Source organism: Candoia aspera, chromosome 7 (genome assembly GCF_035149785.1).
Source record: "Candoia aspera isolate rCanAsp1 chromosome 7, rCanAsp1.hap2, whole genome shotgun sequence".
Lineage (NCBI taxonomy): Eukaryota > Metazoa > Chordata > Lepidosauria > Squamata > Boidae > Candoia > Candoia aspera.
In genome coordinates, this window is record NC_086159.1 from 27,997,847 (window position 1) to 28,016,671 (window position 18,825).

Consider the following 18,825-nt stretch of genomic DNA (forward strand, 5'->3'; position numbering starts at 1 on the left):
AAGGCAGAGCAGCCATATAAAGCAGATCAGCTCTGCCTCAACTATTCATCAAGGTGGCACAACATACCTCTGCAAACATCCTGCTCACAATCTATAACAAGAGATTTCTCTATCTGAGGTATGCAGCAAATATCTCCTAATCTCTCTAAATAAAGATGTATTAATATCCAAGACCTGATTTTTTTTCTTTGTGCTCAAGGCAGAAAATCTCAAGCTCATCTCTTGAGAGCAAAAGTAAAATAATAAATTGAATACTTTTATTTTATTTATAGCTTGTTAGAGTTGTATGATACCTTAAACTAGCTCCTTGGAAAGGTAACCCTACTCTGCCTAATGGTAGAATCAGCCTTGGTAATCAGAGAAGAATCTAGGAAGTAGTAAAATTTCTAAGTTCTCATGTTAATGCAAGCTTTATTGTGCACATTTAATGCAAGTTAATGCAAAATTCCTGAACTGGTTCTACTTCCAGTGACTTCACTGATATATCCAAGTAGCTTTCTTGGCAGCAATATAGAAGTGATTTGTCATTGCCTTCTTTCAGGGTTTTTAAAAAAATTATTTAAATTCCCAGAGTAGCCTATAGCCCCAGGATTTCCTCGTGGTCTTTTATCTATCCCTGCTTAGATATTCAAGATTAGCCAGTATCAGCTACACGTTGAATCAATGTAAGAATCAAAATGCAATTATATATTGAATTTGCACTTCTCCATACTTTTCAATATGGTTTCCAATTTGATTATGTACTCAAAAACTATGTACAAAACTGTATATAATTCACATGTAAAATACATTATAGAGAAAGACTTGCAAAAATATGCCTACCAAGAACATACACAGAAGATGTTTACATAGATGTTTGTAAAGAATATTAAAATTATAAAATGATGAAGTGGATAAAATTAATTATAGTTAAAAAGTATAAAACTGAGCAAAATCAAAATCAATAGTTTTATCCATAGTTTCTTTTTATTTAGATTTGTTTGTTCATTCCCCACCCCCACCCCCATTTTTGGCTTAAAAGAAAGAAATAACCCAGATCATGAACATGCCAGATACACCAAATGTCCAAATTATATGGGGTAAATGACAAATATAAGACAATATTGGTGAGTCATAGAGCCCATGCCTCTGTCCTGCAGAGGCCATTCTTCTGCATGCAGCGAATCCAAATGTCAGCCTTTTTCTTCCATTTCATTCTCCTCAACCCACACCATCCTGGCTTGTTCCTGGAAGATGTGGACCCGTACCATCTTTACCAGTTCCTCTGCACTGCTCCAGGATTGAGGATCTACCCATGCCCATGAACAGGGCAAGGTATGGAGAACCCATTCATCTCTTTGACATTTATTCAGCACCTCAGAATCTCGCTGCCCTGGCTTCCCTAAGAGGCTCCTAGAAATAACAGAGAAGAGAAATGCAGCACTAACTATATACCCTTTTAGAGACTGTGATAACGTATTTGCTGATACAGGCTTGGTCAAGCATATTTTAAGTCTAATGTTCTAATCCCAAGAATTGATGGTGTGATGGAATGTCTAACAGACCCTGGGAAAGCAAAAGAGAAAACAGGGCTGTTACAGAAGAGATTCCTTAGAAGAAGGGGGAAACATGAAAAAGAAATTCAGAGCAACTCCACCTTAATTACAGTAGGTATAAGTTGAATGGGAGAATTGCTTTGACAGGGTTTCAGGATTATGTTGCGTTACTCTAATAGCAATAAAGATCTTTCCAGAAATCCAAGTGATTCTTGTTTCCTGAGTTTGCCAGCCTCGCACGGCTTGACAGATGGGCCACCAAACAAATTTTTTGGTTGTTGTTAGCACCAACCATTACTGCAACATTACAAATTACAATAATATTGTTATTCAACAATAATAGCTGAGGGCAGACATTCTAGGAGCTCAGAGAAGTCAAGTACTGAAAAAGCCAAAGAGGATAGTTTTTACTATTAGTGAAACCTGGTCATTCACAATGTATTTGACTATATTTGGGGAGTTGTTTAGCTAAGTAATAGAACATATGCCCCAAGCAAGAGAGCCGCATTTAAATTCCTGGAAAGTGCTGGTCAGTGTTGCCGATACTAAGCAAGATGGATCAGTGGTTTAACTTGAGATAAAACTATTTTTTATTTCCTGCATAGAGTGCTTTCTAACCAAGATTAAAACATTTATGCATCATCAATGCTACAGAAAGAATTACAGGGAGAACTGGCAACTGGGGAGGGATATTCATATAAAATCAATATTGGTTCATTCAGATAGCTAAGCCAACTGTTTCTTAGTGTTCTCTTTCACGGAACTGTAAATAAACCATACAAAACACATACTGTTGAGGTGGAATTTCTGGACAAACCAGGTGAGGAGATACATATAGCATCCAAGGAAATTTGGCTGCTCTTACTTTTTGGCTAGGTTCATACTTCATGCTAACTTATCAATTGCTTAACCACAATTTCTTGATTAAGCTACACTTCTGAATTTACACTCATATTGAACCCAAACCTCCACCCGAGGTGTTTTTGTAAGTGTTTTGTGCTGAATACAGAAATCAGAACATCTCCTTCCTTGTCAGAAATATTTGGTTCACAGCCGTTATGATCTACCTTCCTGCCATCAAAACACATACTGAAAATTCAAGCCTGTTGGCAGTCAGCTGCCTGAACATCTGAAAGTCTGCTGTTTGGTGAATCAGTCCAGACAGTATTTGTACATTTTTGTGTATTTCATGCATATTATATACTTTTCATTCATCCATAAAATGCCAATTGCAATTTAAAGGGCCTTCCCACATTGTCCATGAAATTGAAGGTTTACTGTATTATAGACTGTAAATGCCATAGTCTATGATAGGTAGTCAAATGTCACTATTTGGGGCTCAGTAGCATCTACTTGGGTGTTAAGCCCATTGAATATAGTGGGTGTTACTCCTAAGAACTGTTTCTTTTCTGATCACTTCTGATTGTATTGGTTGCAGAAGACAGAAGCTCTCCTTGAATATGTAGAGTTGAAAACTAGCACAGTATCAATATGCTATATTTTCAACTCATCATATTTATTGAGAACTTCCATCACCTGCAACCAATACAACAGTCATTCAAACAAGCCCTATAAATTGGTCCATGTGGGATGCATTGGGGGAGTGGGGAAGAGGAGTAGAATATTGATCTAAATCTACTAATAGACCTTTGGTGATCTGCAACAGATTGACAGGTATTTGGGGTAATCAGAAATTGTTATTTATGTATTTATTTATTTAGATGGCAGAATGAGTTTGGCACACAGATTTTTTTCTAGCATTCATCTAGTATACATCCTTTGTTCCAAGGTCTTCTCAGTGGATCTTGGGGTTTTAGTAAAAATAAAGTAGATCCTGCAAGATTAAAGTCTGCCCATCCCTGCTATGATTCTTGTTGGATAGCAGTTTCTCTTCCAGTCCATATCTCTGCCTTATATCTGGGAAGAAAGTAGCTGTTTCCACCCATATTCCAATTCTGAGAAGGGCTTTTATTCATACCTGACTCCTTTGATCTTCTTCTCAGTGACTTTAACATGGATAATGATGGGGTATATTTCACTTTTAATTAGGTCTTTTACCAGCTGGACCTCCAGCTCCAGCAGATAGTGTTGGTTCTGTGAGGAAATCCAACAGATTTAGTGATTCAAATGGAAAAGAAATAACCTATCTCTGACAAGTTATATTAAATCAAATCCCGTAGTATGAAATCTCATTGCTTTTCCAATAGTAATTCCATTAAAAGAAGGAATTTACAACCAACTTACAAGAGAAAGAACTGAAGGGCAGAGTGAGTTGTTATAAAAGACTGGGTATCTAACATGTCTAGGTGGGATTCAGACTCTTTTAGGGACAAAGTGTCTTCTGAGTTATCCGAAGGCTAAATATTCTCACAGATGTATATGTCCCACAAGCTTGAAAAAGGTCAGAGAATGTAAGAAAGAATTAACAAGATGAAATCATGATCTGAGCAGTGCTGGTTCTCACACACAAATCAATTAACGAGGTACAACTTAATAGGAATTCAGTGAACTTCTGTAAAGTGGTTGCCCACATTCCTATGCTTTTTATTTAATTCCATGTATCAGCCATTCAATAGGATGATTTTAAGCAGGATAAATGTTCTCAATTGTCATACCAGCAGTCTGGATAGCTTCATCCTAACAAATTTTTGCTTGCTAAATTGCTCTCAGAACCGTAAGATCCCTGCCACAAAGAGTTACCAATCCTTTTATTTGTTACCTTCATTCAGTTTTACTGACTGAATGCTGTAAGGTTGTCCAAGGCTGGACCACATTTCTCTCCTATTCACACAGGGGGAAAATCTTTGTTTTCTCTATTCAGATAAGCTTATACTAATCTTCCTTAGCCGGCATCCCTCAGATAGCTGATGGATTATGTGAACGGTTGTCAGATCTGAAAGGCATACTTTGAGAAGGCTGCTTTATACCTTCTGTTGTCTATTTTACTGATCTTGCATTTTTAATCTACCAGAGAAGGGCCTATGGGCCATCCATCTCTTCATTACATTAAATTTGCAACACAGACATTATGCCTCCAGCTCTACAGATTTTTAATAGCACTTAGCACAAGCAGCAAACACCTTATAACAAAAGGTGGTTTGCTTGTTTAATTTATGTAGTTCTCACTCTAAAGCAAGTCTATACAACACTCAGAACCAGTGGTTAAGGTGTTGCACTGGTTCTGGTCCATGCAGCCATGGGTGCTCACTGGGTGGCTTTGGGACAGTCACTCTCTCTCAATCCAACCTACCTCACAGGTCTGTTGTTGTGGATGGGAAGTATGTATACTGTGTACACTGCCTTGAGCTCCTGAACAAAAGGTGGATATAAATCTAACAAATAAATAAAATCAATCCACCCCCATCTCTCAGCAGTGGAAACTGCTGAGCTCAATTTCCTTACCTTTCTAATAGCTTCTTGGATCATGTGGATCACCCCACAGTTCCTCTGACTCTGAGAGAGCCTCTCAGCATTAACAACATTCTTGGAAGAGGCAGAAAATCCTCCTTGTTTTGCAAGGTTATCTATGAAAGCAGGCAACAACAAAAGATGGATAGTAAAACCTATGGAGGGAAAAAAGGGCTAAGAAGCATGGGCTGAATGCCACGAAAAGCTTCTAAGTTATAGGTTAAAACAGTCAGCCTCAATCCTCCTATGCATCTTTAATCAGAATAAACCCCACTGAATTTAATGGCATTTACTTCCCATTAAGTATTCAGAGGATTAAAACCTAATCCTGCAGTCTGGAGTAGAGTCTGCTGAACACTAGGACTAAGTAAAGATGCAAAAGATGGAATTAGACATTTTATTGTCTGAAGCAAAGGACAAAATGGTATCTTCCCACACCAGGTCAACTGGACCGATATTAAAATTTACAATGCAAATGATGGTATAATATCCTTATTGCATTTTAAGACAGCAAATCACACAGCACACACATACAAAGCATTCCTCTAAGAAAACATAGGGACTCAGAAGAAATAGTAAAAGGGATAACATTGTTGCCTTTAGAGTTTGCTGTGACTGCAAAGAAATGAACTGCAGATTCCAGTATATTTATTAGCTTACTTTTTTCCCCCAAAGGATGACTCCCTTCTCCCACATTGTCACCAGGAAAGGAAAGAAGTATGAGTTGAGAGAGACAGCAAAAAAGATAGTAGCAGAATGCTACTTAGAAAGACAGGAATTGATAGAACACAAGATAGTTTAGAGAAAGAATTTCTACCACACAGTAATTTCCAACATTTTTGTTAAGATCTATGAACAGAAAGATCTATTTTTGCTAAGAAGATCTATGAACATTTTTTTTCAAGACATATCCAGGAATCCTGCTCTCAGAAGGAGTTTCCTGTGTCCTATTATACATGCAGTCTGAATATTATCTCAACATAGTCCAATATTCCCCCAGTGCACTGATGGATTTCAACCTGCCATGCAAAAAATTACAGCAATAGCAGATGAAGCTCTCAAAACAGCACACCTTTTTGCTGCAATCTTGCAGGGCATTCAAATGGGCTGGTTTGGGTTTTATTTTCTGCAAATGAATGGAGTATCTCAGAATTCTGTGTTGTTGTTGTTGTTGTTTTCCCCAAACTGTTGACTTTCTGCACTGAGGAAACAGAAAGCACGGGCTGAAATTCAAAGGTTTTCTCTGCTTCCCTGCAAGATGCAGAATGGGGAGACATTATCAGAAAGAAAGAGACTGCTTATGTTCTTCCTGCTAAGAAAGAAAAATTATTTAACTCAGATGTTCACTTTCTGGAATGACCCTGAGGTAGAAATCCTGGTTCAGAGCATTCAATTATCCTAGCTTACCCGTTGGGATGAAGCAGAAATCCTGATTTGAAGAAGGGAGGTCCAGAAGTTTCCTTAGGAGCAGAGGTGCTAAGCATCCAGGTGACAGCATAACAGGGCGATGGGTCTGAACTATTACAGGATGGACCAGACTATATGGTTTTTCAACTCCATCTGTATGTAGAAAGCAATGAATGTTGGGAGAAGCTTTGTTTGTTTTGTATATGCATGTTTAGCAAGAGAAGGACTGTGAGTGATATCATATAAGATGGATTCTTATGTTTCTAGTAGTTCTATATGGTATTTGCAAAGGCAGAGTACAACTGTTTGGGCCATCCATTAGTGAAGCCACCACTGTCTAACTGCTAGCAGATTTACTCAGCCATCTTCTGAGATTGAAAATAAGTAGGCAGCACCTTGTCCAACATACATGAAGGAGTCTGTCATACCATGAAGCAAACTTCTGCACTCTAGTAACCTCTAGATATATTGAAGTACATGGTCTATCATGCCCAGGCAGCAGGTTGATAGTAACGGGACTGTCAGAAGAGTATGATTGGAAGGCACCAGATTTGAGAAGGCTCTGGATATGTGCATGCATATAAAGACAATGTAAATTACTTCCCTGAGGGGTGGAGCATTGCAAGAAAGATCCTAAACTCTCAATTACACATAATAACATGTTTCCATTATTATCTTCACATGCACACACACTCACAGACAGAGGTGCTATAGGCATTGGATTTACAACATGTTCTTATTTTGGATCTTCATCAGAGGCTCTTCTCCCCAGTTACTTGTGATAGTCACTAGAAAAAGGAATTCTTCATAAACTGTGCTACAGTGGCTCTGAAATGCCTTTCCCAGGAAGATTCACCTGTCACCTAATTCAATGTCTCTGGTGCCAGCTGATTTTTCTTTCTATTGCCCCTTTAACTTACTTTTATCTGTTTGATACTGTGTATTATTTATACGTTGATTTTAGAAGTCCCTGGTTTTACATTTATTTTTATCTGTTAATTATTTACCAGGTTTTTAATATTTTATTGTAAGCTGCCCTGACAGCATGATTCAAAGGTAGGCTAAGAATCTTAATAAAGCATCCATTTCTAACATCTTATGAACATGCACAAGGTATACTGTCCCAACATATAGAGTACTCCTCCTGGTAGGAAAAACTATCACCCAGAAATTACTAATCTAAAATGACAGTATAGTGCAAAAGCAAGCTCCTTCCATCTACTGTTGGCAGAGACAAAAGCAGAACCACAATTCACCTGGGCAGCAAGAGTCCAACCAAGGGGCCTCATCCTGTTTCTTGTGTTTTACCAGGCGAAGCTGCTTCAGGGTCCGTTTCTTCAGCTGAAAGGACCAAAGAAAAGGAAGAAGAAAGGGAAAAATTGAAAAACAAGGAATGTATTATTCAGGTGCCTGCAAAAATCACAGCCACATATTTATCATTGGAAGCGAAGTAACTGTCTTGAGATACAGCTCCCCAAGCAAGGTAGGACATATCAGCAGTTTAAGATAGAGGAGGAACGTTAATCGAGTAACACATCAAGACAGAAATGCAATGCATTTCTCTTCATTTCCAGAAAGAAAATACATCTTAGAAATAGCTGCCACTAACATACTAATACACAGGGCCCTTACCCTTCTGGGTTTGTGTGTGTCAGAAGCACCTACCAAGGCACTTCTGTATTGAAAGGATTTGCCAGTGACATCACTGTTGCCCAGGGGACGTCCGAGGGGGCTCTTTTCATGTCCCCGTTATTTTCCCACCAAACTGGTACCTATTTATCTACTTGCATTTGTATGCTTTTGAACTGCTAGGTTAGCAGGAGCTGGGACAAGCTGATGGAAGCTCACTCCGTCACGCAGCTCACACTCTCAGGTTTCAAACTGCTGAGCTGCCAACCTTAATGGTCCTCTGACTCAGCGTCTTAACCACTGAGCCACCGTGGCCCCTATACCTTTCTGGTAAAGTATTTTTACTTTTATATGCCAAGACGGTAGGAAATCAGCTATCCAGTTCCTTTACTCCTCAAGTTCTACTGTTTAACACAGATTGTTAATCTCTAACAAATTCTTACATGGCTCCACTATGGCTGATATATTCTCTCTCTCCATGTCTTGTGGTTTGTATATCCTAATTTTTAATAATGATTTTTATATTTTTATAATGATTGTTTTTATATATTTGTTTATTTGATTGTTATATGCCACCCAGAGTTGCTTTTTTGAGATGAGCAGCCTTATAAATTTGACATCAGCCCTTGCACCAGACTGATTATGAAAATGAGTTCATCTCTGTAGGATGAAGACAAAACAATACTTTCCACTTAAGTTCAATTGGGACTTGATGTGTGTCATGCGCTGCCTACCTCTGAATAACATTCAGACGCTGGTTTGCAAAGCAGGTTCTGGTTTATTTCAGGTTAGGTACAACGTTGGTAGAAAAAAGCTGAGAGTGACAGGAGCGCGCCGGTGCGGGGTTTAAATACCCCGCGCCGGTCAGCGCCCCCTCGCTCTCGGTCACGTCACCCCCCTTTGTCCCATGCGTTGCCCTGCCATTGGTTGAGGGTTTCCGGGATCGCCCATCCTCAGGTTTCCATTCTTCTGCTGATTGCTTTCAGCTGGGCGATCCCCGTTGTATTGCCGCTGATGGCTTGGGTGGCTCCGTGATTCGTTTAGCTATTGTTTGTTAGCCGTTAGTCGTTGTGGGTTGATGGCTACTTAACTTGTGCCCCTTCACTTATTTCCTTGTCATTGTCATGAGTGCCATTGCGCTGATGACTTTAGCTCAACGGCACTCATGACATACTGCCCCCTTTTCGAATAGTGTTCTCCCCCGGTTTTCTTGGTTTTCCCCGTGGAGCTGTCAAAACGCCACATTTTTTTTTTTTTTTTCAAAGTTCCCGCCGGAGTAGTTGTCGCCCCTCCCTTTGCTCCTCCCTCTACCACGTGCCTTCCCAGGGTGTGTCCATGGTGCGCATGCTCGGGTTCTGACCTGGCGTGCGCATGCTCCAACCACACCCTGTTTGTTTGGCTCAGTTCGGCGAGGCGAGAGGCGTGGCTGGTCGGGTGCTGCTCAGCTCCAGGTAGGGCCCTTCTTTTCTTATTTAGAGTGCGTCGCCTTTGTTGTGTCTCCTGGGCGTTGCCCCCAGGTTGCCCTGTTGACTTGCTTGCCACTCCCCCGCGGCCGGGGGGCGGGGGGAGGGTGCTGGCGATCGTTTGTCACCACCCCGTGGGCCCGGGGCGGGGGGAGTGAGTCCCGGGGGGGGGAAGGTCCACCCAAGTCGCGGGCTTGGGGGGGGCCCTTTCCCTTGGGGCACGGGAGGCGGGGGAGGGCCTGCGGGGGGGGGGTTGGTTTTGCTGACCTTGATTGCGGTTTGTCGGGGTATGCCCGGTGAAATGCTCTGGTCAGGTCAGGCGCGTTAACGTTGTGCGCCGCCACCCATTCCGGGTGGGGGAAGTGTTTCCACCTGACCAGATAGTGTAGAGTTCCTCGTTGCTTGCGGGAGTCGAGGATGTCCCTGATCTCGAAGTGGTGTTGCCCGTCGATCATTAGCAGTGCGGGCTGTGGCGTGCTTGGGTGCCATCGGGAGGTGGTTGCCGGTTTTAGGAGGCTGGTATGGAACACCGGGTGGAGTCTCCGGAGGTTGTGTGGCAGGTCCAGGCGTATTGCTACCGGGTTCACTATTTGCGTGACTCGGAACGGCCCGATGTACTTAGGCCCCAGTTTTTTCGAGGGTTGGGTTGACTTTAGGAACTTGGTGGAGAGATAGGCCATATCCCCCGCCTGGAACGGCGGTTGTTGGCGCCGGTGCTTGTCGGCCTGCTCTTTGTAAGCAGCCTGTGCCTCCTTCAGCGCCGCCGTGATTACTGGCCATGCTTCCGCGATCTTCCGTCCCCAGTCGCTGGCGTCCACCTGGGGTTCCGGGGGTTGAGGTAGCTCCGGTATGGGGACGAAGTCGCGCCCCGAGACTACTTCGAACGGGGTTTTCCCCGTGCTCGTGTGGACGGCGTTGTTGTATGCGACTTCGGCGAACGGGAGCAGTTCAGCCCAGTCGTCTTGGTGGTAGTTCGTATATGATCGTATAAATTGCTCTAAGGTGGCATTAAGAACCTCAGTGGCTCCGTCCGTCTGCGGATGCCAAGCCGTAGATAGGGCCTGTTGGGTCCCCGTCAGCTTCAGGAAGGCCCGCCAGAATTTGGAGGTGAACTGTGTGCCCCTGTCGGTCACCACACGTGCGGGACATCCGTGTAGCCTGTACACGTGGATGAGGAAGAGTTTGGCTAGTTGTTGTGAGGATGGGACCGACGTGCAGGGGATGAAGTGGGCCTGCTTTGAGAAGTAGTCCTTCACCACCCAAATGGCCGTTTTCTTCTGGCTGGGTGGGAGGTCCACTATAAAATCCATAGAGATTTCCTCCCATGGGCGGGAGGGTTCTGCCACCCGTTGCAATAGCCCCGCGGGTTTGCCTGGTGCCCGTTTGGCCCTAGCGCACGTTGGGCAGGACGCCACGTAGGTTTTTACGTCTCGCCTGAGCGCGGGCCACCAGAATTGGCGCCGTGTTAGGTGTAGGGTCTTGAGGAACCCAAAGTGTCCCGCTTGCTTGGCGTCGTGTGACCTATGCAAGATCGCCTGGCGTTGCGAGTCCGGGACGTAGATTCTGCCTTCCCCCCATGCCAGGTCTTGCGCCATCGTTACCTTGTCGGGGTTTGCCAGGAACCAGGGGTCGGTTTTGAGGGCGGCGGCGAGGTCCGTGCGCATTCCCCCTGGTAGTTGCGGTTGGCTTCTTTCCGTCGCCGGTTGTCCCGCCGTCGGCTGCGCCGTAGCGTCGAGCTGCCTCCGTGCGCCGCTTCGGGTGGTCACGGCCATTCCCAGTTGCGAGGCGGATAGGACCGTCCCAATGGTGTCTGGGGCGGGCTCTTCGTCTTGGGGCAGCCGGGAGAGGGCGTCGGCCAGGAAGTTCTTCTTGCCCGGCATGAACTTCAGCTGGAAATCAAAGCGGCTGAAGAATTGGGCCCATCGGACCTGTTTTGGGCTAAGGCGTCTAGGCGTTCGTAGGGCCTCGAGGTTCCGGTGGTCCGTCCAGACCTCGAATGGTTGGGTGGCTCCCTCGAGTAGGTGACGCCATGTCTCTAGTGCCGATTTCACCGCGAAGGCTTCTTTCTCCCAGACGTGCCATCGCCTCTCTGTCTCGGAGAACTTCCTTGACAGGTAGGCGCATGGTTTCAGGAGCCCCGTGGAGTCTTTTTGTAGCAGGATGGCTCCCAGGGAGAAGTCTGAGGCGTCGGCTTGGACCACGAACGGCCGTTCTGGGTCCGGGTGTGCGAGGATTGGCTCCGTCGTGAACAGCGCTTTCAGCTTGTCGAATGCGGTCTGGCACGCGGGAGTCCAATTCAGCACTGTGCCTGGGTTCTTGGCGCGTCGGGTGTCCCCCACCCCTTTGGTTTTGAGGAGGTCCGTTAAGGGGAGGGCTATCTCAGCGAACCCCCGGGCGAAGGACCTGTAGAAATTCGCGAATCCCAGGAAGCTCTGTAGTTGCCGTCTGTTGCGGGGCCGCTCCCAGTTTAGCACCGCTTCGACTTTTGCGGGGTCCATTTCGATGCCGTCCCCGGAGATTCGATACCCCAAATAGTCTAGGCGCTCTTTGTGAAACTCGCACTTTGTAGGCTTTGCATAGAGCTGCGCCCTTCTGAGCTTGTCGAGGACTTGCCTGACTAAGGTTACGTGTTCCTCGTGTGTTTTTGTGTAAATGAGGACGTCGTCGATGTAGACCAGGACCCCTTTAAACAGATGTTCATGCAGTACCTCATTGATGAGCTGCATGAACACCCCAGGGGCCCCCGCGAGTCCGAAGGGCAGTACCTTGTACTGGAAGGCGCCTAGGGGGCAGTTAAACGCCGTCTTCCATTCGTCCCCCTCCCTGATTCGGATGCGATAGTACGCCTCGCGAAGGTCCAATTTGGAAAAGACTTTGCCCGTGGAGAGGTGGGCGAGCATGTCCTTTACCAGGGGTAAGGGGTATTTGTTGGACAGGGAAGCCGCGTTTAGGCCCCGGTAGTCGGTGCAGAGCCGTAGGGTCCCGTCTTTCTTCTCCCGGAATAAGACGGGGGCTCCGACCGGTGAGCATGCTGGCTCTATGAATCCCCTGTCTAGGTTTTTATCGATGAACTCCCGGAGGGTTGCCATCTCCTTCGGGGTCATCGAATAGATCTTTGGTCTAGGTAGGGGGACGTCGGGCAGTAGGTCGATCCGGCAATCCGTCTTGCGGTGGGGGGGTAGTTGGTCTGCCTCTGCCTCTCCGAAGACCTCGGAGAAGTCGGCGTATTGTTCTGGTAGGTCTGCTGTGGTAGCGGCGTTGTCTTGTGTGGTCGCCTCCGCTCGTCCTACCGTGGGGTTGCTTTTGCCAGCTGGTGCTGGTGCTCGATACTCGCCGTCGCCGAATGTGAAGGTGCGGGTCGCCCAGTTGATCCGCGGGTTGTTTTTCGCGAGCCATGGCATCCCCAGGACTGCAATGGGCCGTCCGATGGGCGTGACTACGAACGATGTGCGCTCGGTGTGAGTGCCCATTTGCAGGGTGACCGGCTCGGTTTGTAGCGTGGCTGGTTTCCCTCCCGCTGTAGAGCCGTCCAGCTGGTGGAATGCCAGCGGCGTGGGGAGGGGGAAGCAGCGGAGGTCGAGTTTGGCAACTAGGTCGGGGTGGATGAGGTTTTTTGAGCACCCCGAGTCCACTAGTGCCGCGGCCGTGGTGGCTCCGTTGCCGGCAGAGAGTTGGATTGCTGCCAATATTACGGAGCTTTTGTCGTTTCGTTGAGGTGGTCCGCGTTGCTGTCCCACCGCCTGCCTTGCCACGCGTCTCAGAGCAGGCGGGGAGCATTTCCCGCCGGCTGGTCGGGGTCGGTATTGTCCTCTTCCCCCCAGTGCGCGTCCCAGCCCTCTTCCGGTGTCGCTGTGGCCACGGTCATTCGGCGGTGAGGGGGCGGCCCCGGGTTGGGTGGTTTGGGGCTAATTTTCGGGGCGGGCTTGGGCGCGCTGGTCGGCGGTCGGTTGGCAAAGCAATCCGCCGTCTTGTGCCCTAATTTGCCACACCTCCCGCAGGGCTCCCGGTTGAACCTCTTTTTTGGGTATATGGGGCCGGCCATCCCCCCGTGTGGTGCGGGTACCTTTTTCCCGACATAGTTTGTGTCTTCCGTGGTTGTCATAAGGAAGGTGCGGTGCGCGTGTTCGGCTCTCCCCGCGAGGTGGATCCACCCGTGTAACGTTTCTGGGTCGTCGCGGTAGAGGGCCCATTGGAGAACGTCGCGGTTGAGCCCCCTTTTGAAGATTTCCAGCAGGGTGGTCTCAGACCAGTCGCAGACCTTTCCCGCGAGGGCTTTGAACTCCAGGGCGTAGTCAGGGACCGTGCGTGTGCCCTGTTTAAGTCTCTGGAGTGCGCTTTTCGCCCGTACTTTAGCTAGGGGGTCTTCGAAGTAGTTTTTCATCTCTTTGATGAAAGCCGGGAAGGTGGCGAGGGCGGGGGAGCTGGACTCGTACAGTTGGACGTACCAGTCCGCCGCCCTGTCTTGGAGTTTGATCGCCACGGCGGCGATCTTGTCGGCCTCGGAGTCATAGGAGTGTCCGTGCCTCCCCATGAACTCCCTAGCGTTGGTGATGAAAAACGAGAGTTTTGAGGGGGTCCCATCGAAGAAGATGGGGAAGTCCTTTGGGGCCCGGGCGTTTTGTGCGGCCCCGCCTCTCGCTTCCTGGGGTGTGGTGTCGGCCGCCTGTGCCGTCTGCTGGCTCTCCGCTGGCCCGTGTGGGTTCGGTGCTTCGCTCGGGGTGTGGGCTTGTGCGGGGACGTCGTTGGGTGGCGTGGGGGGCATAAGCGCCTGGAGCATGGTCCGGAGTTCCGTCAGCTGAGCCCGCATGGCCGCGAGTTCAGCTCGTGCCTCCTCGTCCACAGCCCGCGCCGCCGCTGGGGCCGGTTCCGTTGGCGCGTCCTCGGGGGTGGGTTGCCGGTGGGGTTCATCGTCCCTCCGCCGCAGGTCCGCTTCCTCCTCCGTCTGATGGGTGTCTCCGTCGTCCTCCTCCGTGTTGAGCACCGTGGGGCTGTCGCTCCACGCCCGTTGCTGGGGTGCGATGTGGGGCGCGGGGTCCTCCGCTGGTTTCGGAAGTCGTGCTGCTCCCTCCCGCGGTCGGGTTGCCTCCGTCGCCATCTCCCCTTGGGGTTGGAGCTGAGGCTCGGGTCGGGTGGGGTGGGCGTCCATGGCTCCGGGAGTCCGCGGTGCCTCTGGCCTCGGTCGGTCCTCCTCTGTCTCTTGCCGCGCGGCTCGCCCTCCTTGCCCGCGCCGTTCCGGCCTCATCTTGCTGGTCTTCTCGCCGTCTACTCCTCCCGCGGCTCGTTGTCGTCCGGTGGGGCTCGGCGAGGCTGAGTTTATGACTCTCAGCTTTATGTCATGCGCTGCCTACCTCTGAATAACATTCAGACGCTGGTTTGCAAAGCAGGTTCTGGTTTATTTCAGGTTAGGTACAACGTTGGTAGAAAAAAGCTGAGAGTGACAGGAGCGCGCCGGTGCGGGGTTTAAATACCCCGCGCCGGTCAGCGCCCCCTCGCTCTCGGTCACGTCACCCCCCTTTGTCCCATGCGTTGCCCTGCCATTGGTTGAGGGTTTCCGGGATCGCCCATCCTCAGGTTTCCATTCTTCTGCTGATTGCTTTCAGCTGGGCGATCCCCGTTGTATTGCCGCTGATGGCTTGGGTGGCTCCGTGATTCGTTTAGCTATTGTTTGTTAGCCGTTAGTCGTTGTGGGTTGATGGCTACTTAACTTGTGCCCCTTCACTTATTTCCTTGTCATTGTCATGAGTGCCATTGCGCTGATGACTTTAGCTCAACGGCACTCATGACAATGTGTTACAGTGTAATAGATAGAATGCAGGACTTGGAACAAAGAGAACAGGTTCAAATCACCCACAGTCAAATAGTTTCTTGGCTGACCTTGTGCCATCCAATCTTTATCTCAGTTTAGCCAATCTCATAGGGTAGAATAAATTTGGATAATACCATATTATGCCCGTTTGAGACCCTTAGATGAAAGAACAGATTCAATTACGGTTAACAGCAGCAAGGCTTTGTGCTCTAATAATATGATGTAATAATAAGAAAGTCCTTCTGAACTTGTATAAAACACCCTTTTCTCATTGTTCAGTGTTCAAGCTACATTTATCTGGGTTAGTGGAAAGAAGAGCAATATCTGCAGTCACCTTTCACTGTTGGTGATGCAGAATATAGATGACTAAAATTAACTTTCTCCACCTTGGTGGCCTCCAGATACGTTGGATGGCAATTCCAATCAATGATGAACTATTAGTTCTTTCTAGGTAACTCATCCATCGTCCCCAGTCTCTCACTTCCAGCTCACCTTATTCCTGCAGCCCTTCTGCCACATTGCTAGCTGTATCTTCAAGAGCTGGTAAGCCCTGAAAGAATGACATCAGTTGAAAATCAGACCCTTGGCAGCCTAAAATGAAACAGAACAAATGCCAAGTACTCTCTAGAGACATACCAAGACATACTAATGCCAAAAAACTGTCATTCTTATAATCATTTAGTGAGTAAAAGCCATAAGTATACCTCTCCATTTATATTACATCAGACAAGGAGGCTGTTACTAACTTCAACTCCCATTCCTCATAATGAAGCACTAGTTCCTATTACACCTCCTGAGGAAATGCCTCTCAGTATAGACTGAGCTATCTTCTGTCATTGGTAGAATGTGTCTTCCATGAAACAGTATTCCACAACAGAATACCTCACATTTTCATTTTCAAAATACAGGCATTACTTATATGGGAGACAGCAAAAGAGTTCAATCAGCAGCATGCCCCACCCCCCGCCTTCCACTCTCAAGATGCTGCCATGTAGATCAGAACTGGAGGTCCTGCTCTTTTGCCAGCAATTTTCCCAATGGCAGCCTTTATCTTTTGTTCTCTAGATCACAATGGAAACCACTGAGAATCAAGACTATTGCTATTTGCATAGATCTACCCTTCAGGTGAAAAGCTGCATTTTATGTTTTCCCATAATAGACTGTAACACTGCACTAAGATAAAGAGACAATATCCCAAACAGGTTTGTAGTAAGACAGTTACCAACAAAAGACATCTGACAGCAATTCCATCTTGTATTTACACCATAGGAGGAGGAAATCTGCTGGCAGAATCACCATTTCATCTCTGCCCAGACAGAATGGGAAGTATGACAGGGCTGTTTCGATTTCTTCTCACCAAATGACTACCATGGTAGGAAAGTAACTACATTAATTCTAGAGTAAATATAATACAGAGGCTTTGAGTCAGATGGATCAGCTGCCTACAGTATCTCTGATATGCACACCTGAATATACCAAGTTTTCCTCTCATAGTGGTAGCAGAATGGAGTATCTATACACATTACCCCAACCTGGATTCCACCCCAGATGTATGGATTTTTTCTTTTTCTTTCTTTCTTTCTTTCTTTCTTTCTTTATTTTCATTCATTCATTCTATTTAAATGATTTATATGGCTGCCCAACTTGTGGCACGCAACTCTGATAGCTAACAACAATGATAGAAACACAAGCAATAAAACCAATGCAAAAGAGAAAAAAGAAAAGAAAAGAAACAAATCAAGAAAAACCAGGTCCCCAAGCCATAACTATACCAATTCATCTCTTCAGTTCCCAGGCTGCAACCTGAAGGTCCCAATGCCTGGGGGGAAAAGCCAGCTCTTCACAGCTTTATAGAAGGCTAAGATCAGATCTCAAGGAGAAGGATATTCCACAGGGCAGGAGGCTGCCACAGAAAAGACAAGCTTCCTAGGTCCCACTAGATGGCAACATTTAAGGGAAGGGACCTGGAGCATGCCCACTCTATCCAATCTAGTGGAATGGGCAGATACGCTCAGGGAGAGGTGATCCCACAGGTAACTTGGCCCTGTGCCACGTAGGACTTTAAAAGTGATAACCAGCACCTTGAATTTATTTTTATTTATTTATTACTCACTATTATATGGCTGCCCATCTCACACAAGGTGACTCTGGGCAGCATACAACAGTGAGATAAAAACAATGAATAAATAAAACAATAATTATATAAAAGATAAAATGATTATTAAAAGAATACTATCACAAAATTTTAAAATATAGCAGGTCCCCGGCTTAAGAACAAGTTCCATTCCTAAGTCTGCCCTTAAGTCAAATTTGTATGTAAGTCAGAACAGTTATTTAGCATCAGTTAGTCCTATGTTTGTCTTAGTATACAGTATATATTTTACCTATGCATATAAAACACTTAAGAAACACTTCCAAATACACTAAAACCTCTTAAACATAATAATACAAAAAGCAGTATTGTGCATTTAACCTGAAACATTGTACTTAACTCGAATTTTTAATATAATAGTATTTTTGTCAGTCTGTTCTTAACTAAGAGTTAACCAGGACATTCCTAAACCAGGGACCTGCTCTATGCCAACCCTGCAGAGAGAGCAAGAATGTCAGTCATAGTGGATTGCACCTGTCATGGTTACTGTTCCAATGTTCCTGAAAAACATTGTAACGGGTTCCCATGCCATGGGGCTGACACGAGTTGCTGTACGGGAGGGGGCTGCTCCTGTTCCTTGTACCAGGCTGCGATGCGAGGAGTGAAGAATGAGGAATGTATGTTTGGGTTATCTCACCTTGTCAAGGACGTTTCCAACAGACCGGCAGGAACCGTTAGGGGCACCTGGGGCATGGAATTGTACTAACTTTGGGGTGAGGGATTGAGAGTTGCTTGGGGATTTACTGGGAGACATCCTGCGCTTTTACTATTCTCAGCTTTGCTTGTGATCCTGCATACTATTCATTATTAGATATCCATGAAAGCCCTGTGTGAGTCTGATGGTGATTTTGAATAGGCAATCATTACAGCACCTGGAAAGAAACTGGGAGCCAGTGTAGCTTGCCCAGCATTAATGTAACATGGGCAAACCAAGAGGCGCCCAATACTGTGTGAGCTGCTACATTTTGGACCAATTGTAACTCCTGGGTAGTCTTCAAGGGCAGCCCCATGTAGAGCGCCTTGCAACAGTTCAGCTGGGAAGTAACCAAGACATGAATGACCGTGAGCAAGTTCCTAGAGCTGCCATTCAGCATGCACATTGCTGAGAATTCTGAAAATGAAGTTCACACATCTAGACAATATCCAGGATGATCTATAGCTCCCTATTTTGCTGGTGAAGCATCATATGATCCTTCAGCCAGCCCCAGGAAACTTCAGATTATAGATCAATTCATTTTTAAATTAAATATGCATAAAAGAATGTATAATTAAAACAATAACTCTAAAGAAAAAGCAGTATTTGTTTTTCAAAAGGGTACATATTTGAGAAGTCAGCACATTTAAAGAAAAGAGTAAGGAAGAAATACCACCTGCTTTAAGTAAGGAAGACAGTACCTGCCACCTGCATTGAGAATTAATCCTACT

General features: G+C 46.2%; 1 protein-coding gene across 1 annotated transcript in view; it reads right to left on the minus strand.

The window, feature by feature from the left end:
- Positions 1-1,011: 1,011 nt before the first annotated feature.
- CARD10 (caspase recruitment domain family member 10) overlaps positions 1,012-18,825 on the minus strand; it is a 50,121-nt gene continuing 32,307 nt past the window's right edge. The window contains exons 16-21 of the mRNA XM_063308981.1: positions 15,741-15,798; positions 7,607-7,691; positions 6,351-6,503; positions 4,938-5,059; positions 3,514-3,629; positions 1,012-1,392 (exon numbers count right to left, since the gene is read on the minus strand). Coding sequence (XP_063165051.1) covers positions 1,173-1,392; positions 3,514-3,629; positions 4,938-5,059; positions 6,351-6,503; positions 7,607-7,691; positions 15,741-15,798 — 754 coding nt within the window. The 3' untranslated portion in view covers positions 1,012-1,172. The remainder of the gene's footprint in view (positions 1,393-3,513; positions 3,630-4,937; positions 5,060-6,350; positions 6,504-7,606; positions 7,692-15,740; positions 15,799-18,825) is intronic.